Consider the following 27,271-nt stretch of genomic DNA (forward strand, 5'->3'; position numbering starts at 1 on the left):
ACAAAAGGGATGTGAAATCATTTCATACAGTACTGTAATCTGTAAGATTACAGTACTGTATGTGTTATGCTTTTGACATTTTTTTGAATTTGCAGCCAGGCTCCGCCCCCGTGCGTCGCACCGCTCGCAGGGAACGGAGCCTGGCACGGAGAGGCTTCGGAGGAGGACGGAGCCCTCGGACACTGCGGGTGACATCGCAGGATCCCGGGGACAAGGTAAGTAACGCCGCCCCAGGATCCTGCAATGCGATCCCGAGTGTGGCTCGGGGTTACTGCTAATGGTACTGAATTTTAACCCCGAGCCACACTCGGGAAAACCGCCAGGGAGGCTACTGCAGCTCAGCAGAGGGCAGACATTACCTGTAGGGGCCCATTCACATCATATTGTATCAGTACAATTTATTCAGTTTGGTTGCATTCCAACACAGAAAAAAATTGTTGCACCACATCTTGAGTAAGGATGAGCTCAGGCGTGTTCGCACAGCCCACATGCAGAGCCCGCCAGGAAGTCGGCACCGCGGCACTGCGCTAATCACAGGCAGTGAGACATTGTCCTGATTCGCGGCTGCAGAGATCGGGAAATGTCTCAGCGCAGTGCTGACTTCCTGGCGGGCTCTGCACGTGGGCTGTGCGAACACGCCTGAGCTCATCCTTAATCTTGAGTTGTGTTGCACTGTAGTGCAGGTGCATTGTGTATGTGCACTGAGGTGTCTTTTTAGACAACATGTTCCTGTGATTTGCAGTATGACCCCTTTCACACTGGGGTGGTTTTCAGGCGCTTTAGCGCTGGAAATAGACTCTGCTGAAAATCATTCATTCAAGTGTGACTTTTCACACTAGAACGGTGCGCTTGCGGGACGTTCTGAAAAGTCCTGCAAGCGGCATCTTTGGGGTGGGTTGGGAGCGCTGTATTTAGAGCTCCCAAAATGCCCTGCCCATTGGAATGAATGGGCAGCGCTTCCAAAGCGCCTGAAAAGCGCTTCGGAAGCGCTGCAACATGGGAGTTTTTAACACCTTCTTTGGGGCTAAAAGCGCCCCGCTGGCAGCCGAAAAGCGCCACTAAAACGAGCGGCGCTTTACCGCGAATGCTCCCACGCCCCCAGTGTAAAAAAGGGTCTTAAGTGAGTGGTATTACATGCATTACCGTAAAGCACTATGTGTGAACAAATCCTAGGCTCCTTCATAAAGTTATTACAAGATGTGCTCAGTTCTTTATGCCCTTCCTGCACTTCCCTTATTTTAGTGGTGAAAAGACATATTGAGAATATGGATAAGGCTAGGTTCACACTTGTTCATCTGCATTTTTTATGTGGTTTAGATTTTTTTTTTTTTTAGGTGCTCCCAGTGAAATCTATAGAGCAAAATGTTGTGCCAAAAGAAGCACCTGTACCATTTCCCAAGAAGCAAATTGCATATGTGTGAATGGGCCCCATAGACAATAATGGTTTTCCTATTGTCGCATGACAAATCGCACAGGTATGAACAAGGACTGAATACATACCAAATGTTAGAGAACCCTTAGCTTTGCTGTGTATAGCGCCACCTTTCCTGCAATGTCTTTCTCATGCTGGATGCCGCGGGTCCATTGACTTCCATCACTCACCCAGCAGGTGCCACAATAGGAAAAGCGTTTGAGTGCTACAGAGTTGCCAAGCAAATGTTCATCAGTGCAAAGTCTTCAGTACACTTTTCCCTGTCCATACTGAATGGGTTAACATATAGTCATCATTTTGATAATCATAATAACCTGGGTCTTCCCCAGACCAGGAGGTCTCAGCTGGTATATTACTTTCCCATTATTAGCAGCTGATGCCATATAAGCCATTCAGGTAACCAGCAATCAGTCCCACAATAGAGGTAAGGTGTGTATTGTGAGGCTGTAGAGTGAAACGGAGAAGATGTCTGACAAGGGAAAGACCCATCTGAATGTTGTCATTATTGGCCATGTAGACTCTGGGAAATCCACCACCACTGGTCATCTCATCTACAAGTGTGGTGGGTTTGATCCCAGATCCCTGGAGAAGCTGGAAGCTGCTGCTGGCCAGGTAAGAGACTATGAGGTTTATATCTGTGCTCTGGCTTGAGGTTGGCACTAGTGACAGATTCATGCTGCATTCTCCTATCATGCCTGTGTTTTTAAAGGGGGGTCCAAACTGATGTATGCAGCAGATTCTAGACTATCTAAATGGAACTAGTCATTTGGTCTATGAAAGCCTCTTCAGTTTTAAAAGTGCAGGTTTGTCTATGGAAATACTTGTAGTGTGGGGGGGGTGGAGCGAGAAATTCACTAAACCTGGTGGGTGCAAAATCTGGTGTTTCTCTGCATAGAAACCAATTGGCTTCTAGGCTGTGTATCTCCCCAATCTGTCTGAGGATACAAAACCCAGTGTCTTTTACTGGGGAGGTGTGTGTGGGGTTTTTTTTGCGCCATCTGTCCCCCATTGGGGAGATTTTCCCTTCACTTGTCCCATAGCCAAACAGGAAGTTAGGGAATCCCCTGGTTGTCGCCAGGACTAGTGTCTCCTAAGGAAAAGTTTCCCAGGTGTTCATGTGACCATGCAGAATTTGGGATTTTCATTTACTTTTGGCAATAATGGCCACCAGGACAAATAGAGGGTGAATCTCCCTAAATGGGACACAGACAGCAAAAAAATGTTCTAATCCGCATCCACTCTATTTAATACTCCAGGTTTTTTTGCTTTTCAGGTAAACTCGCTCATATTGGTTTGTGCCACACCCCCCCCCCCCTTCACCCTTTTTATTTTGGTACTGGTGACTATTGTCACCTGGACAGTGAAGGGAAAATTCAAAATATTAGTTACTACCAGACCAAAATGTGAGTTGACCCGGGACACCTATTCCAGGTACAACTATCTTGAGGTGCAATTCCTGTACTTTGGAGAACTTCCTCTTTCTTGTATGTCCTTGGGACAAAGAGAAGTTCCTCAGTAGTACACATGTGGCAAAAAAAAAACTGGGTGGGGGGGCCCTTAACCTTTAGCTAAAGTGAAACCCTTTTTGACTATACCTAAAGTAAAATGACTGTTCAGCTCAATTGCGACCTAATGTCAGTTTAGGGCTTGGTTCTAAGACTACAGTGGAACCTCGGTTTGCGAGTAACGCGGTTAATGAGCGTTTCGCAAAACGAGCACTGTATGTCCAAAAATCCTAACTTTTTGCAAAACGAGCAGGATTCAGGCCAAAAGCGGTGTGCAGTACCGCTTTTGGCCTGAAGTGGGGGGGGGGGGGCGCAGTAGCTGAACAGCGCCCCCTGCCTTTGGCTGCATGCCGTCTTGCATCCCATTGAAGTCAATGCAGAACAAATTATTTTCGTTTGCATTGACTTCAATGGGAAAACTCGCTTTGATATGCGAGTACTTTGGATTACGAGCATACTCCTGGAACGGCTTAAGCTTGTAATCCGAGGTTCCACTGTATCTTGGTTTCTACAGTATGTACCATTGGGGAAATTAACTTCACAGGAAGAAAGCCTCTCCAACATAAGATTGTCATTGGAACGATTCCCATTGTAAGCCTTGCATTCCTGTTCCAGTGACAATTTTTTAGTTTTGGCTTTTTCCACTCATTTTCTGGTCACTGAGGCAAATGGAGGCCGAACAATCCAAGGTGGGAACGCAGACCGCATTGATGAGGCTTTAATCTTTTCCTACTCTATGCATAAACTGCTTTATATGCACTTTACAAGGAGTGTAACTGGTGCTGGTTGTTGGCTAGATTCCATTCATTTCTTGTCCTGTAGACACAACCGGAAGGGAGAATATCTCTCAAGCAAGCTATGTGCCATCTTAATCACCAGAACAGGTGACCCAATGAGATTTCCCCTCTGTTCCTGTTCAGGTGACCTCCTAATCCTTTTTTCAGTCTGAGTGATGGTGATAAAGCATGGGCTGGAACTTCAGTGGGGACAAACAGATTTTTAACAGATGTAACCCAGTATCGCTCTGTCCAAAACTAAAATTGTAGCCCTAGAGTGGTAACCTATCAGAATCTCTGTAGATTATAGTGATTTGTATACCTGTTTGAGTATTTATTTTTTCTAATATCTGATGGGTGGCAGACAGAATGTGTAATGAGGGATAAAGTCCTAAATTTCCTTTCAACTGGATTCCAGTATTTCCTGTTCTTGGGACTTGAGGGCATGGCATTTAGTTTTCTATGGCTCAAATCCCCCCCCCCCCCAAACCAGTAAAGGCTAGCCATGAGTATAAATTGGGCCTCTGCAAGAGTGATGCAATAAGGCTGTTAATGCAAAGGCTGTCCTGGGCAGGCTTCAAGATTTTCAGTCGTGTATATTAAAGCACAGATCAGTAGCATTCAAACCAGACCTAATATAACAGATGTCAAATCAGGATCCTTTTTTAAGGGGGGTGGGGGGTTTACTTGGTATCTGAGAACAAGTGGGGTATGTGTTCCTTAGTAAATGGGTCCCTAAATTTTTTTGGGGGGGAAGGGGATGCTTGCAACCTTTTTCTTGTAATTACCTCCAGAAAATCTATTCTAGATCGGCAAGAGCTCGTTCAAGTTTGCATGGATCCTGGATAAGCTGAAGGTGGAGAGGGAGCGTGGAATCACCATTGATATCTCCCTTTGGAAATTCCAAACAAACAGATATACAATCACCATCATTGATGCTCCTGGACATAGGGACTTCATTAAAAATATGATCACTGGCACATCCCAGGTTTGTTTCTATGGTAATAAGGCATTGGGGTCCTAGGTTCAATCCTTGGGTCCTCTACATCAGTGGTCATCAACCCTATCCTCAGGGCCCACTAACAGGCCAGGTTTGCAAGATAACTGAAATACATCACAGGTGATATCATTTGCTGCTCAGTGATTGCAGTATTCTAGTCTGCATCTCCCTAAGGTAATACATAAAACCTGGCCTGTTCATGGGGCCCTGAGGACAGGGTTGATGACCACTGCTCTACATGGCATGCTTCCACTTGTGCTAGCAAAACTTTGTTGTTTTTATTGATGTCTCAGGCTCCATGCACACTGGGCTTCAAAAGAAAAGTTCCATTTGGCAGAATAAAATGCTCATGTACACATTTTTAGGTGTGGTTATGAGGGTTAATTTTCTCCCTTTGCCTTTCAGGACAGCACCTTGGAGAGAGTGCAGCTCCACCTCTTGATAGGAAACACTGCGTGACAACGCCCCTTTTAAAAGCAGCTGCTTCCACCATGCTGTCAGTTTTAGTGTTTCCCCTGCCATGGTGGAAGCACTGCTTGGGTAACCAGAGGGGCTGCGCTCTCTCCAAGGAGAGGGTTTTGGCAGTACCTCCACGTTTTGGTGCTCAGACCAGCCCAGCTCCTTCCTGTACGAGAGGGAGGTGCTCCGGTGTCCCTTCCTTCACCGGCTCACAGGAGTAATGGTCTGCCGGAGGTCCTTCGTTCGTGGGGCCGCGGGTGTGCTCAGAAAGAGCATCCATGCCAGGTCTCTGCATGGTGGTGCAAAATCCTGGACAGAGGGTGATGCCAGTTTTGGCAGGGCACAGCGATTGGTTCCAGCTGCTGGAATGCAGAAGGAAGGGACGGGTCCTCTGGCCGGGACTTACTTTTGTTTGGCACATGGAGCCTGGTAAGGAAACAGACAGCGGCTGCGGCGTTCGCAATGGAGACGGTGGAATCCTCAGCAGTGTTGGTGGATGCAGGTGCCCAGGTTCCTGACCAGGCCCAGGTAGAGGTGCGGTGGCACCTCTTTCCTTTTATCACTTGGTGTTTTATCTTTATGTGGTCATTCAAAGAAAACCTGCTGCTGTCTGCTATGGGGTAAAGTTTCCATTAGCAGTTCAGCAAGGAGTGAGACTCTGGGCACTTAGGGTGTTGGCTGGGGGTATTATATTTCTCTGAAGCCTTAGTTCTAAGAAGGACCTGGGTTTCTTTTTCTGTTTCAGAAAGCTACTGCCAAATCGGAGAATGGGTAAAGTGCCCCTCATGCAAAAATCCTTTAAGGGACTCTTGGCTCAAACCACTGTGCAGATCCTGCATTGCGGATTTAGTAAGAGTCCTCACAAGAGTGCAGAACTGTATCTTCTGTGAGGAAAGAATTACCAGAGGCCCTAGGGACAGTGCGCTCCCTCGTTTAAAAAAAAAAAAAAAAAACTTGGCCAGAGTTCCAGCCAAGAACAGAGTTCTCACTCCAGTCTCCCTCAGTCCACTTCCAGACAGGTGGAAAGTGAGTCGGAGGAAGGGGAAAGCGTTCCACCCTCAACCATTGATTCTGAGGAGGAGGAAGAAGAGAAAATCATCTCTAGATATAAGCTTTCACTTGTGGAGGTGGATGAATTACTCAAAGCAATTTATACTACCCTGGAGATCCAGGAAGAAAAAAACCCAGCTGTCAGTGCATGACAAGATGTACCGGGGCTGGCAGAAATTAGACACAGGGTCCACGGTTGCCAATAGTCCCGAATTTCATGGGATTTGGACCCTTTTCCCGATTTTAGGGTTTCCCTGCAAATGTCCCAGGAAATCCCTTTTTTTTCCCTTTACGTCATTCAGGACAGCCACTATTGAGAGATAGTCTCCTCCTCTTCCTGTAGGAAACACTGCGCCAGCCCATAAAACTCTCACTTCCCCTGCCATACCTCAGTTAATAGTGTTTCCTCCGGAGGGGAGACACTGTGCAGGGAACCAGGCTGATACAATCAGGGAGATTGTGGCCTCTTTCAGAACATCCCCAGGGGAGCAGGGGCTTCCAAGCAGTGGATAGGCGGTACATACCCGCAAAACAGCAGCCACCCCTTCCTTGTCAAGCGTGGCATCAGGCTGTGGGGGCCCCCTATCGCGTTCACAGGGCCGCAGCAAGGAGGACACTCCGCTCTCCCTGCACACTGTGCAGGCCGCATTTTTTGTTAATGGAACGAACGGGCCGGACGACGGGCGACGTCATTTCCGGCGGAGGGCGGATGTCTACCTTTAACCCGCGACTTCCGGTTCCGGGTCGCGGTGCTGATAGGGGGCCGGGCTCAGGCTGGAGGAGTCGGTTTACACGTGCAGACAGTGTGAGACTCTACACAGGCAACCACCTGCAGTCATGTCTGAGGCAGATGCTGCAGCTCATACGGACACTAGCTCCAGCCTTCCGAAGGTAAGAGTTCCCTGGGGAGGGGTCCTCTCTACCTAGGATTGTCCCCCCCCCATGTACGGTTCCTTACTTAGGGGGGGACAGACCCCCTGGGTGGTCAGGGGGTGGGGGTGACTCGGATCCCTACAGGTGGGTTGGGTACACCCCCAGGGTTGTTTCTGTTAAAAAATTGCTGAATGTAATGTGCTTTCTGTATGTAATTTCAGAAATCCACTGAAAAGACAAAGTCCACTCATGTCTCTAAAAAGAAATGTGCCTCTTGTAGGGACAGTTTAGGGGAAGCTTGGACCAAGGTTCTGTGTAAGGAATGCATAGATTCCTTGGTCAAGGAAAGGGACTCTGAACAGCAGTCCGGCTTGGCAGCCTCTGTAAAGGAGCTGTCATCCACTTTTTCATCCTTTAAAACGCTTTTTGAGAAGTTTCAGCTTCCCCTTAATCCCATTCAGCAGGATTCAACCCCGCCTCATGCTCAGGGCTCGGCTCCTGCCAGATCCACTAGTATGGCTACGGCAGAGGAGGCTGCAGGCCCTTCCGGGGTGGAGCTTAGGCAACCAGACAGTGGCACTTCTGACTCCCATGAGGAATCAGAGGGAGAGGACCAGGACGGGGAGTCCAGGAAAATCTCCAGGTATAAGTTGTCCCTAGAGGAGGTGGAAGATCTCCTAGGGGCAATATATACAACCCTCGGTATACACGAGGATAAAAAACCCCTCTCACTCCATGACCTTATGTACAAGGGCTTAGGAGATCAAAAGAGAAAAGTTTTTCCAGTACACGAGGTTCTGGTGGAGACGATTAAAAAAGAGTGGCAGGATCCGGAAAGAAAGCCCTTCTTCTCGAGTTCCCTTAAGAGAAGATTTCCGTTTTCAGAGGATCCAGCGTCCATTTGGAATAAAAATCCCAAACTGGATGCAGCTTTCTCTCAGGTCTCTAGGCACACAGACCTGGCCTTTGAGGACATGGGGGCCTTATCAGACGTCATGGATAAGAGGATAGACTCATTACTGAAAAAGACCTGGGACTCAACAGTCGGTAACTTAAAACCAGAAATGGCTGTTACTGTGGTAGCCCGCAATTTAGAACATTGGCTTTTCCAGATTCAGGAGCATATTGAGGCTGGCACAGCTAAAGAGACTATCCTAGCATCTTTCCCCACGATTCTGCGAGGCATCGCATACATAGCTGATGCCTCGGCGGAGTCAGTCCGTATGTCAGCCAGATCAGCGGCCCTGGCTAACTCGGCCAGGAGGGCCCTCTGGCTGAAGACGTGGCCGGGTGACGCCGCCTCTAAGGTCAAGTTATGTGGGATACCCCTGACAGGTGACCTACTATTTGGTCCTGGGTTAGATACAGTCCTAGACCGGACAGCAGACAAAAAGAAGTCCTTCCCACTCAAACGAAAGACCCCTACACAGAGAAAGAGGGGGTTTCGTCCGCAAAAGTGCAGGGAAGCCCCTAAACAAGGGGGACAGAAGAAAACCTGGGGCCAAAGAGGTAAGGGCAGAGAAGGGGCGATTTTTCGCCCTCCTGAAAAAGCCCAGAAAGATCAATGACTCTCTAAAAACAGTGGGAGGAAGACTGGGGGCCTTCCTTCCACAGTGGGAGATCATTTCCCCCAATCGGTTCATTCTAGGGATCATAAGAAGGGGGCATCTCTTGGAATTTACAAGGCCCCCCTCACAAAGGTTCCTTGTCACGCAGCTTTCCAGCTGCACGACAAAAACCCAGGCCTTGTTAGATGCTCTAAAAGAGCTAGAACTACAAAATGTAGTTTGCAGAGTACCCAAGGGGGAGGAAGGAGAGGGGGTTTATTCCCATGTATTTATGGTAAAAAAACCCTCAGGAAAATTCAGATTGATTCTGAATTTAAAGCCCTTAAACAAATCAATTTGTTACAAAAGATTCCGTATGGAGTCAATTTTTACGGTCAGGGCTCTGTTACCGCAGAATTGTTTCATGGTGTCTCTGGACCTCAGACGCATATTTGCACGTCCCTATTGCAGAAACCTCTCAGAGGTTTCTCCGTTTAGCAATAAACCTGGGCGACGCAATACTGCACCTACAATTCCAGGCTCTGCCCTTCGGGCTATCCTCCTCACCCCGAATATTTACCAAAATCCTAGCAGAGGCCATGGCCTTCCTGCGACTGCAGGGTGTGTCAGTTATAGCCTATCTGGACGACCTGCTCCTTTTTGCAGTATCCCCAGAGAAATTGCTCAGGGACCTCGACCTGACAAAAAGGGTACTGACAGGATTGGGATGGCTCCTGAACTTAGACAAGTCCAGTCTCATTCCTTCACAACGCATTATGTACCTAGGATACCTGCTAGACTCAACACTCTTGAAGGTTTTTCTTCCAAGAGAAAAAATTCTAAAACTGGACAGAGCAGTTTTATCTCTCCAATGCAACCATCGGGTGTCCAAAAGGTCCTTAATGTCAACTCTAGGTCTGCTGACCTCTACTCTCCCAGCAGTGCAGTGGGCAGGATTACACTTTCGTCCCCTACAGTCATACGTACTAAGGGTATGGGACCACAGTCAGAAGGATCTAGACACCTTAGTACAAATTCCCCATCGATTAAAGAGATCTCTTTGGTGGTGGAGGAAGGAAGCGAACTTGTCGCAGGGACGTCTGTGGCTTATTCCAGTTTCACGGATAGTAACCACGGACGCAAGCGGCAAGGGCTGGGGGGCGCATCTGGGATCCCTTCTAGCGCAGGGCGTATGGAGGGGAGACGAACTAAAAAGATCGTCCAATTGGAAGGAGCTGAGGGCGGTTGGCCTGGCCCTCAGGTTTTTCAAAAAAGAGCTTCAGGGCCACCATATACAGGTACGGTCAGACAATTCTTCTACCGTAGCCTATATAAACAAACAGGGTGGCACCAGAAGCGGAAGTCTCCTGGCCTTAGCAACAGACATCCTAAATTGGGCCGAGACCAACACTCTCTCACTCTCAGCGGTGTTTCTGAGAGGAGAAAGGAACGTTATAGCGGACTTTCTCAGCCGGAGGAGGCTGAGAGAGGGAGATTGGGCCCTCAACCAGGAGGTTTTCAATCTCATATCCGAGAAATGGGGACCCCCGGAAGTGGATCTTTTCGCTTCAAGAGACAATGCGAAAATCCCCTGTTTTTTCTCCCTAAACGCAGGAGAAGGAGCATTGGGGGTGGACGCATTGACTCAGAATTGGCATTTCAGGACATGCTATGCCTTCCCCCCTCCGGTGTTATTACCGGCGGTTCTGCGGAAGTTCCAACTAGAGAACACCTCCCTCATTCTAGTAGCTCCACATTGGCCGAAAAGGGCATGGTTTTCAATTCTCAGTCAATTAGCGGTGGAACCGCCCCTATTCCTTCCACCTCAGGAGGATCTTCTCTCACAGGGTCCAATCCTCTGTCCACAGGTACACCAGTGGAAATTAGCGGCCTGGCTACTGAAGAGAGTATATTAAAATCTAAGGGATTTTCTCAGAAATTAATATCCACCCTTCTCAACAGTAGAAAAAAGGAGACGCGTCATATTTATAAAAAGGTCTGGCTCCTTTTCAACAAGTGGTGCACTGAAAACTCCTTCTCGGCGCAGAGCCCCATAGCTGTTTTGGAGTTCCTACAGTGTGGAGCAGACAAAGGGTTATCCGTAGGTACCCTTAAAAGCCAGGTGTCAGCACTTAGTGCTTATTTAGAGAAATCTTTGGCCACCAATCCATGGGTGGTCAGGTTCTTTAGGGCACTGTCTAGGCAGAGACCTGTCCGAGGTCCCCCCTTTCCCGGGTGGGATCTATCTTTAGTGTTGCAAAGCCTAACAGGAATTCCCTTTGAGCCCTTGGACAAATGTTTGTTAAAAGAGTTAACCTTAAAAACAGCATTTTTAGTGGCAGTGACAACTGCCAGGAGAGTCAGTGAAATTGAGGCGTTATCAATTAGACCTCCTTTTTGCGTTATTTTTCCAGATAGAATAGTCCTTAAGACTGATCCAGCATTTTTGCCTAAAGTGGCATCAGGCTTTCACAGAAGCCAGGAAATAGTCCTACCTTCATTTTGTCCCAATCCTGCTGGAGAAGGGGAACTGAAATTTCATTTCTTAGATGTAAGGAGGTGTATCCTACAATACTTAGAAATGACTAAAACAATAAGAAAGTCTGATTCTCTATTTATTTTATTTTCCGGGTCCAGAAAAGGATTCAGAGCGTCTCGACGCACGATTGCCAGATGGCTTAGGTTAGCTATTGGGCAAGCATATTCTCTAGCAGGGAAAGAGATTCCTATGGGCATAAAGGCACACTCTACCAGAGCCGTGGCAACTTCCCAGGCAGAGAAGGCTGGAGCAACGCCAGAGCAAATATGCAAGGCAGCGACATGGTCCAGCTACTCCACTTTCATTAAACATTACAGAGTGGACCTGGTGGCGGCAGGTGAGCAGGCTTTTGGGCGAAAAGTTCTGCAAGCTGTAGTCCCACCCTAATTGGTAAGTGCTCGATTATCCTCTCAATAGTGGCTGTCCTGAATGACGTAAAGGGAAAATTAAAGTTACGTACCGGTAACGTCTTTTCCTGTAGTCTTTCAGGACAGCCCTAGTTACCCACCCTAAGCTTGGGGGGGTCTTATTTAAGACCAGAACGCAATATAATAATGATATTGAATGGTATGTTATTAATGTGTTCTTGTGTCTCCCCAGCTGACCGGAGGTGATCTTGTAAAAACTGAGGTATGGCAGGGGAAGTGAGAGTTTTATGGGCTGGCGCAGTGTTTCCTACAGGAAGAGGAGGAGACTATCTCTCAATAGTGGCTGTCCTGAAAGACTACAGGAAAAGACGTTACCGGTACGTAACTTTAATTTTTTTTTTTTTTTTTTTTTTTTGTCTGCGGCAGGTGGAGATGTCTCCGCCGGCCGCCATTTTCCAGAAGACCGTTCCTGTCAAAATCCATGCCACTGCGCTCTGTTTGAGCCAAGCTTAGCATGAATAGGGCAGCGGGGGGGTGTCCTGTGATTGGCCGAGCGACCTGCTCGGCTCAAACACAGAGCGCAGCGGCATGTGCGGGACGGAGGACGTGATTGGAGGAGTGGGTCACATGTGGATGCAGGGCTGGACTGAGTAATCGCGCCAGCCCTGCATGCTCCCGGAGTGTCCTATAGCACTGTGTCTCATCTGCTGTCAGCTCCTCCTCCTTGTCTGTGTGCCACTGTCCTCCTCTGTCTAGACGGAGCTCCTGTGTCGCCGCCCCTACCCTCCGCCCCATTCTATTGTAACCACGTGGCCGGCGGAGACCTACTAGGAAACCTGATGTAAGGGGGGCACCGCTGAGGAAACCTGATACAAGGACGGACTCTGCTGGGAGCACCTGATGCAAGGACGGACGGCTGGTGGCAGGCGACACGCTCAGGGATCCCACTGATTCGGCATTATGGTGAGTTGAATGATTTCATTTTATAATGTAATAGAAATAATGCACTTCAATCATCCTGACACCACAACCATGGTGCTGGGATGATTGAAGTGCTAACACCAGGTGTTTGGAGTATCTTTATCTGCTGATTGTTAAACTTTCTGGAATACACATTTCTATTGTGTAGGATCTGGGGCTGCTGTCCCTTCCTCTCCCTCTATCCCTTCATCTCAGATGCTAACCACACCCCTTTGAGCCACGCCCACTATTTTGCATAAACCATGCCCATGTAGCACCACAGCACGCCACATTTTTACTTTTACCCTATGCCACACCTACAAACACATGCCCCTGCCCCCTAATTATAATAGGACTCCACCTACAGCCAAAACAGTGTCCCTAAAATTTTTTTTACAATGTTGGCAACTGAGGGTCTTCCCTGTTCATAAAGTGTTAACAGACACTATTAAAAAGGAATGGAAGGATCCAGAGAAAGGACAGTTCTTTTCTAAAGCCCTCAAGAGGAGGTTTCCTTTTGAGACCGGGGAATTGGTGTGGAATAAAAAAAACAAAGATTCTGTTTTTTCTCAAGTATCTAGGAAAACTGGTTTAGCTTTTGAGGACATGGGCATTCTCAAAGATGCTATGGATAAGAGGGCAGATGGGCTACTGAAAGCCTGGGACTCATCTCTAGCTAATCTTAAGCCAGCAATGGCAGTTACAGTTGTGGCTAGAAACTTGGAGTGTTGGTTAGATCAACTTAAGAATCATGTGGTCCTTTCTGTTTAAAAAAAAAAAAAAAAAAAATCATGTGTTAGCAGGTACCTCCAGAAAAGACCTATTGGAGTCCTTCCCTACCCTGCTTAAGGCATTCAAATATATTTCAGATGCCTCCGCAGAATCGATCAGGATGTCAGCTAGGTCCTCTGCGCTTGTTAACTCAGCAAGAAGAGCACTCCAGCTAAAGACTTGGTCAGGGGATTCGGCTTCTAAGGTAAAACTGTGCGGAATTCCCTTTTCAGGAGACCTGATGTTTGGACCAGAATTGGAGACTGTCCTGGACAGGACAGCAGATAAAAAGAAAGCTTTCCCACAAAAGAAAGTGGTACAGCAGAAAACATTTTTGTCCTTTTTGACAAGGAAAAAAATCTTCTGGACTTCTCAGAGGCGGGGTACTCTTTAGAACCCCAGAGCAAACCCCTAAAAAAACAATGACCATCTGCCAGTAGATGGCAGACTACATGACTTCTTGCAAACCTTTGGGGGGAAAAAACAAGAAGTCTATTTGTTCTGGGGTTAGTCAAAAAGGGATACCAATTGGAATTCTCACAAAGACCCCCCCCCCCCCCCAATCGGTTTTACATCGCAAACCTACCAAAGGATCAGGAAAAGGCTCTGGCCATGAAGTCTGTTACAGGAACTGATGCAACAGAAGGTAATTTCCCAGGTTCCAAAAGATCAAGAGGGGAAGGGGTTTTACTCCCACATTTTTCTGGTCAAAAAGCCATTGGGAAAGTTCTGCTTGATTCTCAATTTGAAGGTTCTAAATTGATCCATAACATACAAATTCAGGATGGATACAATTTTCTCAGTGAGGAACTTGCTAACCCCCAAATGTCATATGGCTTCCATTGATTTGAGAGATGCCTAGCTCCATATACCAATAGCGCCCCCATCACAAAGATTCCTGCATCTTGCAGTCAGAGAGATTTGGCACCTGCAGTTTTGGGCTCTGCCCTCACTTTCCTCCTCCCCCAGAGTAGTCACAAAAGTGACGGAATCTTTGGAGCATCTGAGGCTGAAGGGGATTTCAATAGTGCCCTATTTGGATGACCTGCTACTGTTTGCCGACTCAAAGGGTCAGTTAGAAATCAATCTACGGACAGCTCAAGCACATCTAAAGTTTGGGATGGCTTCTCAATCTTCAAAAATCAAACCTAATACCATCACAAAGTGTAAGGTTTCTGGGGTACGAAATAGATTCGATAGAACAGAGAATTTTTCTGCCACAGGAGAAAATAGAGAAGATGCAGTTGGCCCTGAAAGCACTTCAATCCAGCGCAGAGATCTCTGTAAGACAAGCCATGTCCACTCTGGGACTGCTGACGTGGCAATTCCTTCGGTACAGTGGGCCAGGTTGCATGCCCGTCCTCTGCAATCAGATATTCTGATGAAATGGTCATACCAGGAACCTCTGGAGAAGTTCAATATAGGGGAAAGAGCAAAAAGATTGCTCTGGTGGAGGAACCAAGGAAACGTCTCAAAAGGGCTTCCTTGGGCCTTTCCGGTAACCCGAAGACTGACCACAGATGCCTGGGGAGCTCACCTGGAAGAAAAAACAATTCAGGGAGTTTGGTCCAAACCAGAGGCAAGAAGAGCTTCGAATTGGAGAGTCTTCTCTCCTTCCAGGAATTTCTAGTGAAACATGTCCAAATATTGTCGGACAATATGACGGAAGTATTATATTTAACAAAGCAAGGGGGTACAAAAAGCAGAACTCTGACGGATCTAGCTTATCAAATCCTGAGATGGGCAAAGGACAATGTGGCCTCTCTATCCGCAGGCCATCTGAAGGGGATGGGAAAACAGCTTAGCAGATCTCAGCAGGAAAGAAGTAAGGGAAGCTGAGCGGTCCCTAAATCAGGAGTTATTCAAAACAAAACAATCTCCAGAAGTTGGGGTCTTCCCCAGGTGGACCTCTTTGCAAAACAGGAAAATGCAAAAATATCGGCCTTATTCCCTCTTCAGAGACAGAATCTAGCTCTCGGAGTAGATGCGTTAGCCCACAAGTGGGACTTCCATCTGTCTTGCGCTTTTCCCCCATTTCAACTGATACCAAGGGTGTTAGCCAAATTCAGATTGGAGTCCACAGAGCTAATCTTAATAGCCCCTTACTGGCTGAAAAGACCCTGGTTTTCAACCTTGATAAACCTCCTTGGAGGTTACCAATCAGGGCAGATCTGCTGAGATCTCAATCTAACAGCTTGGTTTCTGAACAAATCTTAAGACTGAAGGGTTTATCAGAAGCTTATTTCTACCCTTCTTGCAAGTAGGAAAAAAGTGACGTGAGACATTTACTTTAAAGTCTGGAAAATGTATAATTCTTGGTGTTCCAGAAAAAATTTTGATTTTCTTAGTACAATTTCAGTTTTGGAATTTCTTCAAGAGGGATTGAAGGGGTTAGCAGCAAGTACACTCAAGACGCAGGTAGCTGCTTTATCAGTTTTTCTGGAAAGAACCGTCAAGGAAACCTTTAATCAGCGCTTTTTTTTTTTTTTTTTTTTTTTTTTTTTTTTTTTCCATGGCAAAAGTAAAGCCTAGACCTGTTAGTTTTCCCAAATGGGATTTATCTTTAGTTCTTCAGGGACTAAGGCTCTGTTTGAACCTATAGAAGAATCATTAACATTTTTGACGTTTAAAGACTCTTTTTACTGGTAGCAACTTCTGCATGTAGAATTGGTGAGTTACAAGCCCTTTCAATTAAAGAGCCCTTTATGAGATGTCTACAGGATAGGGTAGTCTTAAGGACATATCCAGCATTCCTAGCAAAGGTGGCTTCAGTCTTTCACTGTACACAGGAAATCATTCTCCCTACTTTTTGCCCTTTACCTTTTAGGGGCCAGGAGAAGAGGCTTTCCATACTCTTGATGTCAGGAGGTGTCTTCTTAAATATCTGGAGATAACAAAGGAAGTTAGAAAATCATCTTCACTTGGTTTTAATGGAAGGTACTCACAAAGGTGGTAAAGCTTCCAAGGGCACCCTCGGAAGATGGTTAAAACGAGGCATGCACCTTTTGGGTCTAGAACCTCTGGAAGGGATCTTGCCTCATTCTACTCGAGCAGTAGCGGCATCAAGGGCCGGGACATCTGAGCAAATCTGCAAGGCTACCACATGGTCCAGTTTTTTGACCTTAGTAAGGCACTACTGCTTGGATCTATTATCAGCCTCGGACCAGTCCTTTTGGTAGGAAGGTTTTACAAGCAGTAGTCCCACCCTGAAGTAAGTTTCTCGGTTATCCTCTCCAAGGTGCTGTCCTGAAAGGTGAAGGGAGAAAACCTTAGACTTACTGCTGACAGTATTTCTACGAGCTTTTCAGGACAGCAGCCTACTTCCCTCCCTTGGTTATCATATGTAAAGTGTAATTGCTTATTTTTTCCAGCATGTCGGAGGATTTCTCGGTAACAACTGACAGCATGGTGGAAGCAGCTGCTTTTAAAAGGGGTGTTGTCATGCAGTGTTTCCTGTCAAGAGGTGCAGCTGCGCACTCTCCAAGGTGCTGTCCTGAAAGGCTTGTAGACTTACCAGTGACTGTATTTCTAAGTTTTTTTTTTTTTTTTTTTTTTTTTTTTTTTTTTTTTGGGTAGTGTCCCCTGTGTGCCTTTTTTACATCATCCATCCCTGTAGTGTCCCCTGCACATGCCCCCCTCACACAGTGTAGGTGCCAGTCTCCTACATTACACTGGTAAACACCTGTGCAGCAGAACAGTGAGCAAAAGGTGTCAGTACTGGATGGAGGGTGAAGCTGCAAGCTTTAACTTTTCACATGAAAAAGCTAGTGATTGGTTGCTACGACTGTCCAGCTTCCTAGCAACCAATCACCTGCTGGTTAATGTGAAAAGTTAACTCCGGCAGCTCCTGTACTGTGTACCACTGGGGGGTGTATAGGACAGAGGCTATAAGATCAGGAAGGACCAGGAACGCAGGGCTATGTTCCCAATCTGCCTGCAGTCTACTGGTAGATTAGAGTCTACAGTTTGCCAACACCTGCTCTAAATGCTGAGCTTAAAATGTATACCTGTAGAAGTGGTATTTAAGCCAGTGTGCATAAACCTAAACTTCTGGCTTGGTTGTAGGTGTCAGACATTGTTTCCCCCTAAATCAACTTGTGTGCTTGGAATTCTTCCTTGACAAAGTTTTGGAAATAAACCTCTATTCAGGTTCTTGTGAATGCCCTGTGGCAGGATTGGTGCTTCAAAGTTTAATATCTCATCCAGAGGCCATATAAATACTTGATCTTTTGTGACTGTACGACAGATGTTACAGGTGAGTTTCTTTTGTAAAGGTGCAATTGTAGCCCAAACCTATTAGTTTTGAATAGTGAGGAAAGGATGAAACCCTGTGCAGTTTAGGTCTCCATTGACTTCACCTCACTTGTTTACCAGACAGGAAATGAGGGGACATCTAAAATGAGAACAGCAAAAAGCTAATGGGAGTTCTAGCATTCTCCTACAACCTTAACTCGCCTAATGAAAAGGTGTCCCTAGGACAATAAGTGAGGGCAAACTTTCCAACATCTATAAAACCTGATTAAGTTCTAAACCTTCCCCCTCCTATCCAAAAGTGTGTTGGATACTCTAGGGCTCCAGTCAAATTTGTGCATTATTCAAGGAACTAAATAGAGCATATACAGTGTATTTTTACTTTCCGTTGTAAAGGGGGTCATGTGTGGCTTTCATCCATTGTGGTACATTGGCAGCCCATTCATTCTAAAAAAATATGTGAAATCAAGGAAGGGAATAATTATTGCGCTGCCCTAAAAAGAGGATGGACAGTGAGTGGATAAGCTGCTACAAACCATGTGACAAGAATCAATACCATATATTAAATAAAATGTAGCGCTAAATCAACATGTATAAGTGATTACTGTGCACATGCTTATAATGTCCCAAAAAAATGCTGTGTTGCTGTAAACACAAAAGTCCACAATCAAGGTAAGTGATCCGTGTGGCAATACATTCAACTTCTCAACGATGTACTCAGAAGTCTTCAAGGTAAGTGAAAAGATGGAATACGCTTACCGGCTGGGTTGGATTCTATTGCCATAAGCATAGAATCGATAAAGCTTTGTGCCTCCAAGGGCAAAAACATGAGGTGATGGAGGCAAGGGTAGAGCCTCTATGGTGGAGGCAGGGGTAGAGCCTCTATCCGTTATGGATGTCCCTTCTGGTCCACTAGAACTGGGTCAGAGATGGTGTCCACAGATCAATAGTTCCTCGATGTATCAGAACATGTGGAGAAAAAAGGGATACGGACAATAGGCTCCAGGTGATACAAGAATTTCTGAGGGATTCAGGCCTCCCTTCCCTCAGGGCAAAGGATATTACTCAACTTGAAAGTCCCATAGATTCCTCTGAACTCATGCTGGCGATTAAAGACCTTTCCTGCATCCAGCGTTCGATAGACACCATCTCTGACCCAGTTCTAGTGGACCAGAAGGGACATCCATAACGGATAGAGGCTCTACCCCTGCCTCCATCACCTCATGTTTTTGCCCTTGGAGGCACAAAGCTTTATCGATTCTACGCTTATGGCAATAGAATCCAACCCAGCCGGTAAGCGTATTCCATCTTTTCACTTACCTTGAAGACTTCTGAGTACATCGTTAAAAAAATATGTACCTTTTACATAATTGCTTAAAGTGGAAGAAAACCCTCCTATCGTTTTCAGCCAAGGAAGCTGCCATCTTGGCCTCTGTTAATCTACAACTGCCATGATGCTGCACATGATCAGTTATGACACCAGCCATTGTATGGTTTCTCAATTTGGTTTTGAGCACAACCAAATCTGAGTGTTACATTTCCAGCACGTGCCGGAAAGGTAACTGTTTACTTCTGCTTTAAAGAACTAATGCAGCCACCTCATCAGTTTAGATTTTAATGGTCTGCTTGGTTTCAGGCTGATGTGGCTGTGCTGGTGGTTTCTGCTGCAACAGGTGAGTTTGAAGCTGGAGTTTCCAGGAATGGGCAAACCAGAGAACACGCTTTATTGGCCTACACCATGGGTGTTAAACAGCTTATTGTCTGTGTGAACAAGATGGACATGACTGACCCACCGTACAGCCAAAAGAGGTTTGATGAAGTGGTCAAGAACGTGACCGTCTACCTCAAGAAGATTGGCTACAACCCAGCCACCATTCCATTTATTCCTGTGTCTGGGTGGACTGGAGAGAACATATCTGCTCCCAGCCAGAAGGTAATATATGAATCTGCTGTGTGATTGCAAATGGGGAGAAAATGGAGGGTGAGTAGGCTTACTTCTGTGTGCCCTCCGCACACAATCAATGGGGATTCTGATCAATATTCTTGGTAAATGGTGTAGTGTGTGTGTGTGTGGGGGGGGGGTGGGGGTGGGGGGGGTGTTTCCACCAATCGGTGTCCTATCTTTAAATGTGCTCAGTTTTGTTTCAAATGTTTTACTTTTGTCTTTTAAATATTCTTCAGTGCCATGTAGCTGTATTCAACTCTCCTCCTCCCCTCCTTTTTTTTTTTTTTTTTTTTCCTTCAGATGGCCTGGTTTAAAGGCTGGAAGGTGAAACGTAAAGACTCCTTTTCAAAGGGCCAATCTCTGCTTGAGGTCATTGACTCCCTTGTTCCCCCAGTGCGTCCAGCAAATAAGCCACTTCGCTTACCCCTACAGGATGTCTATAAAATAGGAGGTGAGATGTCAGGCAAGGAAACTATGTACTAGACATGTGGCATTTGAGCCCAGCTTGAACACTTTCAAATACAGTGGCTGCCCATACGCTTTCACTAATAGGTTCATATTGGTCTACAGGCTCTTACAATTTAGGCCTTTGCCTCTGAGGAGTCTTCAGGGTTTCCATAACTCTGTAAACTCTTGACATGCCTCTTGCATGCTACCTCTGGCTTGTGACTTTGGGTGCAGAAATTAACAAAGGTGATTTGCTGCTGGCTGACCTATTGTAATTGGGGCACCAAAACCTTTGTTGCCTAAACAGTTTGGCATAGGGTACCATTAATGGCATCTTCCACACGTAACCATTGCCTTAGATTTAGGGGGCAGTCACAATGTGGATCACTATGCAGATTTGTTTTGTGGCAAAGGAGAAGTTTCAACACTCCCATCCAGAACAAATATCGAACAAAACATACTGTCTGTTGTACCATGTATTCAGAAACTGAAACCCACTAAACCTGGGGCACCTTGTATGGTCAAATGTTTATGGATGTCGGGCACTACACCTACACTATGACTAAAGGCATGTAACTCCACTACAAATTCAGTTTAGGGGTATACAGTGAAGGGTACTACCAATGATACAAATGTTTAGACAATATTGCATTTTAACCGCGTTGAACTGAGAGGCCATTTTCGTTTTCTGTTTTTACTAGGTCTGTGCCCAAATGATGGGGAGGTTAGTGTTGAGCTAGAGAGGCTTGCAGTGAGCCCTGACCTCAACCCTACTATCAATTTTGGAATGGTTGCCAGCCAGGGCTCTTAACCAAACCTCGGTATCTGACAACACAAATGCTTTTTGGCTGCATGGGCACAAATTCCCATCGACACACAAGCTTATTGCACGTCTTCCAAGAGTTTGGATGCAGAAAAGGGGCAACGCTCTATATATTAATGCCCATAGTTTTGAAACTGGGTGTGTAACCTATAGGTGTGATGGCCAGGTATCTGCAAACCTTGGCCCATATAGTGTACTGTCTACTGGAGTCTTCACCCTCAGATTACAAAGCTTTAACAAATCTCCCACTGATGAAATGGCATGCCCCTATAACATCCATATAACTAAATGGCAATTAGTGTCCCAATAACATCGATATAATCGGCAATATAAATTTTAGCTGTGCCACAAAATCCAGGATACAAGCGGGAGCTGCACCCTCCATTTATTTTCTTTAACATTTGCTTTTCTGATTTGCAATGCAGTGCGAAGGGGCACTGTGTGCAGCTTCATATCCAGGTATATGGTCAAACCATACATCTTTGTACCTGCTGCAAACGGATCAGTCAGTTTAAAAAGTCAATTCCAGTTTTGGGTCTGGGGTAGTTGGGTGATTTAAAAGTTCATATGAAACTGTTGAAAATTTAATACATCATGCCCCCAGAATCCTCAATTTAAACACTTGGCCCAATGGGAGGGTCCAGCATTGCTTGGAAATTCTGAGTAGCAGTCTCAATTGCATTTCTTTGCTAGGAGAGGGATTGCTTGTGTCCATTGCCACTTTCCAGTGTGTACAATGTGATCTCCCTTATGCAGGTCTGTTAAACTGACCTTTTGCTAAACATCAAATCAGCATGCATCTCTGTATATGGATATGAAATATCCTGGATTTTTTTTTTTTTTTTTTTACTTTAAAATTATTTTTCCTGATTGGGGCACTGGTGATGTAAATGGGGCATCTGGCTAAATCACCAGTACCCAGAGTTTGGGGGGGGGGGGGGGGGGGAGAGAAAGGGAGAGGAAAGACAGATTAATCTGCCCTTTGGGTGGAGATGAGTAGAAAAGTGTATAGGGAGAAAAATATAAGCGTTGAAGTGCATTTAAAAAAAAAAGCTCAGTTATGGTAATCTACAAAACAGATTCCTAATATTAAACATTTGTAAAGGTTTTTTTTTTTTTTTTTTTTTTTTCCCCACCTGCTTCCTTTGTAAACTGCTTGTAGATCATTCACTTGCACTCCTGTCTCCTCCTAGGCATTGGTACGGTTCCTGTGGGCAAAATAGAGACTGGGATCCTAAAGCCAGGGATGACCATCTCTTTTGCACCCTCAAACTTCACTGCAGAAGTGAAATCTATAGAGATGCACCACCAGCCTCTGGAGACTGCCTTCCCTGGGTACAACATTGGCTTCAATGTGAAAAATGTTGCTGTGAAGAGTCTGAAACGTGGAAATGTTGCTGGGAACTCTAAGAGTGACCCACCTACCGAGGCCACCAGCTTCATAGCACAGGTATGCTGCAGTGTTAAGTTCCTGAAAATGTATCCCAAATACCAAAACTTTTTATCCGGTACCCCACAATGGTTTGTGTACAACACCCATGTGAGGGACAAGAGGCATGGATGTAGTGTGATCTCAAAGGGGACTACATGGTGCTTCATTCCCTCAGGCCATGCAGACACTGGCAAATGTCAAACTGAAAGACAACCTGTTCACAAAGAATGCAAAAGGCATGGTAGCCAAGCTATACTCCAATTATTAATTTGTAAATATAATTTAAAACCATCGTGAATGGATAATCTCCCTGCTTGCTCTTAAATCTTCAATTTTTTTTTTTTTTTGATTCTCCATAAGACACAATATCCATACAGCAAATGCTAAATGGTTTCAGCCTTGTGAACAAGGTTGAAATGTGTTAACATCTGCTGTCTGGATGTGTGTTTTTATGGAGAATCAATACATTTTGCACCTTATTTTTACTAATTTAAAACATTCCTTTACCAATCACTGTAGGAACTGGAGTAGTTGGTGTATAACCTTTAATTTTAGATTTTTTGCTTGGCAAGGTTCAAAGGTATGTACTATGGTCTGTCCCTCCTGGGAAGTTTCACACTATCCTGGTACCCTTCACACTAAAGGGCAATAATCTTAAATGTTGTGGAAAAAAGACAGTCTATCTACTAATCGGCACAAATGTTCCGGTGACCACTTAAATAGGCATCCACACTTGGGGAGATTTATGTACTTTAAGTCCCAGGGCAGGAAGTGAGAGAATCTCAAGCAAGACACAACAACCTAGAACCCCCCCCCCCCCCCCCCCCCCCCCCCCCTGTATTTGTCTTACCAGGATCCCCTTGTGTCCATGCAACCTGCATTGGCAAGAATAGGGAAATCGCTCCCTGGTCATTGGCTGTTCTGGGCCAAAAGATTGGCTACAAGGGTGAAAGTCACATGTTCTGCGTACATGGAAGTGCTGATTGTGGCTTTACAAAGCAGGGAGTGGTGACGGGCCTTTCAAAGGTAGAAGGGGAGGGTCCTGGTGACCCCAACCCCCCCCCCCCCCCCCTAACTTGAGCACGAACATGGTGTGTAGCCAAATTGTTGGTTGGTTTGAAAGCAACAGAACTCCTGCCAAGTGTGTGCCTGTTCCTGGCTGGATAGATTAATGCTTTGTCTTGGGACTCCTCGCATATACAATGATGGGAAGTATAAGTTTTCACCACTCCAACTAAGTTGAATAGTGGGTTCAGTATCTCTCAATGGTTTTATTTATTTTTAGAGGATTAGCTTCTTTCCACTTGCATCTCTGGGACAGAGTGAAGGGGAAATCTTGCCAAAGGGATACAGACCACAAAATGGTTTTAACCTTTCCATTATATAAACCCACAAACCACTTTCCTCTCTGAATTTTTATATTTTAAAGTTCATTGAGTGTCTCCTAAATTGTGCTTTTTGTTTTGGATTTTTTTTTTTTTTTTGTAGGTGATCATTCTCAACCATCCTGGTCTTATTAAAGCTGGCTACTCCCCAGTCATAGACTGCCACACAGCCCACACAACATGCCAGTTTTCAGAGTTGCAGGAGAAGATTGACCGTAGATCAGGCAAAAAACTGGAAGATGACCCAGCAATGCTGAAATCGGGAGATGCTGCAATTATCAAACTGAAGCCCATCAAACCATTCTGTGTGGAGAGATTTTATGACTATCCTCCACTAGGTGAGTGCCCAGTTCTGTACTATGCCAACTTGTGGTGTAGGAAAAGCATTTGGCACAAAACTGATTAAAAACTGCTAAATACTAAGGCTATGTGATTATGCATAATAGCGCTTCACCTGCACTTTGAGGTCAAGAACAAACACCTAGCCTGCTGATTGACTAATTTACACTGAAACCTATCCTCCTATCACACTTCATTTGAGTGCTGTTTTGCAGTCTTTAAGCCCTGGTTCACACAGGGGCGGCACGATTTGCAGGTCGCCTCAGCGAGGCGACTTGCAAAACGACTTCTGTATGAAAGTCTATGCAAGTCGCCCCCAAAGTAGTACAGGAACCCGACTATTAGAACGGTTCCATTGTACCGAACGGGAGGCGACTTGTGAGGCGGCTAGGTCGCCTGACAAGTCGCCCATGTGTGAACCGGCTCTAAAGGGGGGCTATTATAGGGGCAAAGTCAAAACTGCGTCTTGACATAGCTTTAACTTTTTACATTAAATGCTGGTTTTAATGACTTGTCAGGACAATTTTGATGTGAAATATACCGGTAGTTACTAGAAAACTACAGGACCCATCTGAAAGCTGGGTCCTGAAGAATAAAATGGTGGCTGTTGCAATTCGCACTATTTCTGCAGCCCTTTATTTAATGCAAATTTTCAGGAAAAGACAATTAAATGAATGTCCACAAACCGAAAACTTTATTTTACAAAAAAAGAGGCTGTTGAGGCTGACTTACTAAAAACTAGAGTGCAAAATCTGGTGCAGCTGTGCATGGTAGCCAATCTGCTTCTAACTTCAGCTTGCCCAATTAAAGTGGTTAAGTTACACAAATAACCTTGCTACAATCCCCTCCTATGTTAAATGTCTCTAGTGCATTTGTTTGAAAAAATAAATGCTGTTGTGTACCTAATTTCAGAGTGCCAATTGACGCTCACGTAACCACCTCAATACTGGGTACTTACACCCCCTTCCTGCCCAAGCCAATTTTTCAACTTTCAGCGCTGCCGCTGTTTAAATGACAATTGCATGGTCATGCTACGCTGTACCCAAACAGAATTTTTATCATTTTGTTCCCACAAATGGTTTTCTTTTGGTGGTATTTGATCACCTCCTGGGGTTTTTATTTCAGCTAAACAAATAAAAAAAACCAAAAATTTGAAGAAAATATGTTTTATTATAAAATTTTGTAAATGAGTAAGTTTCCTCAACTGATGGGCACCAATGAGGTGACACCAATGGCATTGATAGGCAGCTGCCTGGGCACTGATTGGCATTTACCTGGTGGTCCAGGGTGGTGCCAATCCCTGGCGGTCCTGGGCGGGCTGCGCTGAAAAACAATCAGCACAGACACTCCCCTCCCCCCCAGTCAGAGCATAGCCAGGCACTTCAGGTGATACAGGGGACCAAATGTCACAGCACAAGCACTGTGCTGTATAACTTGGTTTAAACAAGTCCAGGCTGAGCTTCTCCTATAGGTCACAGGACTGCGTTTCGTTTTGCACTCCTGTGACCATTTTCAGCAGAGTGGGCTGAAGTCCGCTCTCTGACATCACAGGAATCGGTCCAGGAAACCGCGTTATCACGACAGTCTGAATCCACCAGGTGGAGTGACGCCAGTCTCAGCGAGCTGCTGACAGTCGCTCCCTGCCCCTCCCACAGCTCAGCGTGCCAGTGAGTGTGGAGGAGCAGAGCTGCTGATTGACAGTCAGCAGCTGTGAGAACCAAGCCTTCTGCAATGCTCTCAGTGCAGAGGCGCCAGATGCAGAAACGGACCAATGCTGCATCCACCTAGGTAAATATGAATGGGCAAAAAGAAATAAAAAGCCATACCACCTTTTTAAGGGAATAGGATCCCTCTGTTAACCCCCCAAAAAAACCTTAAGCTTAGACAAGCTGATTGGTTTTTGTGCAGAGCTGCACCAGATTTTTCACTCCAGTTTTAGTAAATCCACCATGTCGAGATTAAAAACTGCACATGCCTGTAAAAGTACAGTATCAACATGGGTAATGCTTTTACAGGTTATCGGTTTAGAGTTTATCTTGGGTGGGGGGGGGGGGGGGGGCTAGAATTGCTGCTCTCACAGATGTTTGCAATACATTAACTGATTTTACCATATTAAAGGTATATGTGCTGACTCCTGATATTTTCCCTGCCCTTCAAAGTAACTGAGCACTGATTGTGATCAGTTGGCTACATCCCTGGCCATTACAGCCTGGGAATGTCGCGGAAGGAAAAGTCCCAGAAGCCACAACCCTTATGTAAAGGGGAATCCACCTAGACTGAGTCTAAGTTGAGGCTGCTTACCCTCTTTACATGAGGGTTTTATGATGTGTGACTTTTCCTTCCTCATTGACTTCTACAGAGAGAGCGGTTGTCAGCATATAAGGGCCTACTAGAGCCTGATACGGCACCCTTAATTTCTGTGGGTACACAGTGAGCCCAGGAATGATGGCTCTCAAACTGTAACAAGTCTCTCCCAAATTCATTTATTAGCAGAGTATTACCTGGAGAGTTCATATTTTAAAGAATATAGCTACTCCTCTACTGCAGTGATTCTAAACCACTGACCCCCCCCCCCCCCCCATATGACTTTCTGCCTCCTGTGACAGGTAACTGTCACTGCTCTAACGTGTCCATTCTCTACCCCAAGCCCATATTCAATATGAACTATGGGTAGTTGAGGGTGGAGAATGAGTATTTTCTTATTGGATGGAACTAAATTTTCTTTATAAAGGCTAGTTGTGTTAACCTTTAACTGAGACTGACTCTTAAAGTTGAGGATTGGTTACCCAAAACTAGTCTCTTCAGTTCTTTGAACTAGGAATGGGGGGGGTCACACAGATCTTCTGAGATGGATGCTAATCTACCAGGATCAGAATTCTCTACTGACCTTCACAATAAGATGTTGCTGCTACAACCACCAGCTGGGAATTGACTTTCCACTTTTTAAAAAAGGTGGCCATGAAATGATCTCCATGCCCAAGGATTAGTGGTGTTTCTGAATTGTGTGTAGGTCTATTGTAATGGCATTCAATTTGGTTTGCAGGGAGATTTGCAGCCCGGGACTTGAAGCAAACCGTTGCTGTGGGAGTTGTGAAATCTGTGGAGAGGAAGGCAAGCACTTTAGCAAGAAGACAGGCCCAGAAACCCATCCCAGTCAACTGAGGCATTAAACTGTTCTGTGTCAAGGTTTATTTTGTTCTGTTTTTTTTTTCCTTTTTATACAGCAGATAAGGCTGCTAATACAGTGACAAAACTGAATTTATGTTAAATGAGGAAAAGATGATCCAGAGTGTGGATCATCTTTTCCTCATTTACCTACTCGGCGACTGTGAATTGAACACCTGGCATCTCTGATTTCTATGTGATGTA

At 45.6% G+C, this 27,271-nt stretch overlaps 1 protein-coding gene across 1 annotated transcript; it reads left to right on the forward strand.

The window, feature by feature from the left end:
* Nucleotides 1-1,897: 1,897 nt before the first annotated feature.
* On the forward strand, nucleotides 1,898-27,271 carry LOC141145505 (elongation factor 1-alpha). Its single transcript, XM_073632255.1, has 7 exons — nucleotides 1,898-2,044; nucleotides 4,522-4,701; nucleotides 19,168-19,464; nucleotides 19,777-19,927; nucleotides 21,940-22,196; nucleotides 23,667-23,901; nucleotides 26,946-27,271. The coding sequence occupies exons 1-7, from the start codon at nucleotides 1,898-1,900 to the stop codon at nucleotides 27,062-27,064; spliced, it is 1,386 nt and encodes a 461-aa protein (XP_073488356.1). The 3' UTR covers nucleotides 27,065-27,271.

The sequence above is a fragment of the Aquarana catesbeiana genome, linkage group LG05 (assembly GCF_042186555.1).
Source record: "Aquarana catesbeiana isolate 2022-GZ linkage group LG05, ASM4218655v1, whole genome shotgun sequence".
In the NCBI taxonomy this organism is placed as follows: Eukaryota; Metazoa; Chordata; class Amphibia; order Anura; family Ranidae; genus Aquarana; species Aquarana catesbeiana.

What these genes read in the sequence shown, in the direction of transcription:
- LOC141145505 (XM_073632255.1), top strand. Translation starts at nt 1,898, where the DNA reads ATGTCTGACAAGGGAAAGACCCATCTGAATGTTGTCATTATTGGCCAT. An exon ending in GGATGTCTATAAAATAGGAG is followed by an intron (nt 19,928 to 21,939) that starts GTGAGATGTCAG and finishes GTCTCCTCCTAG; the next exon opens with GCATTGGTACGGTTCCTGTG. An exon ending in CCACCAGCTTCATAGCACAG is followed by an intron (nt 22,197 to 23,666) that starts GTATGCTGCAGT and finishes TTTTTTTTGTAG; the next exon opens with GTGATCATTCTCAACCATCC.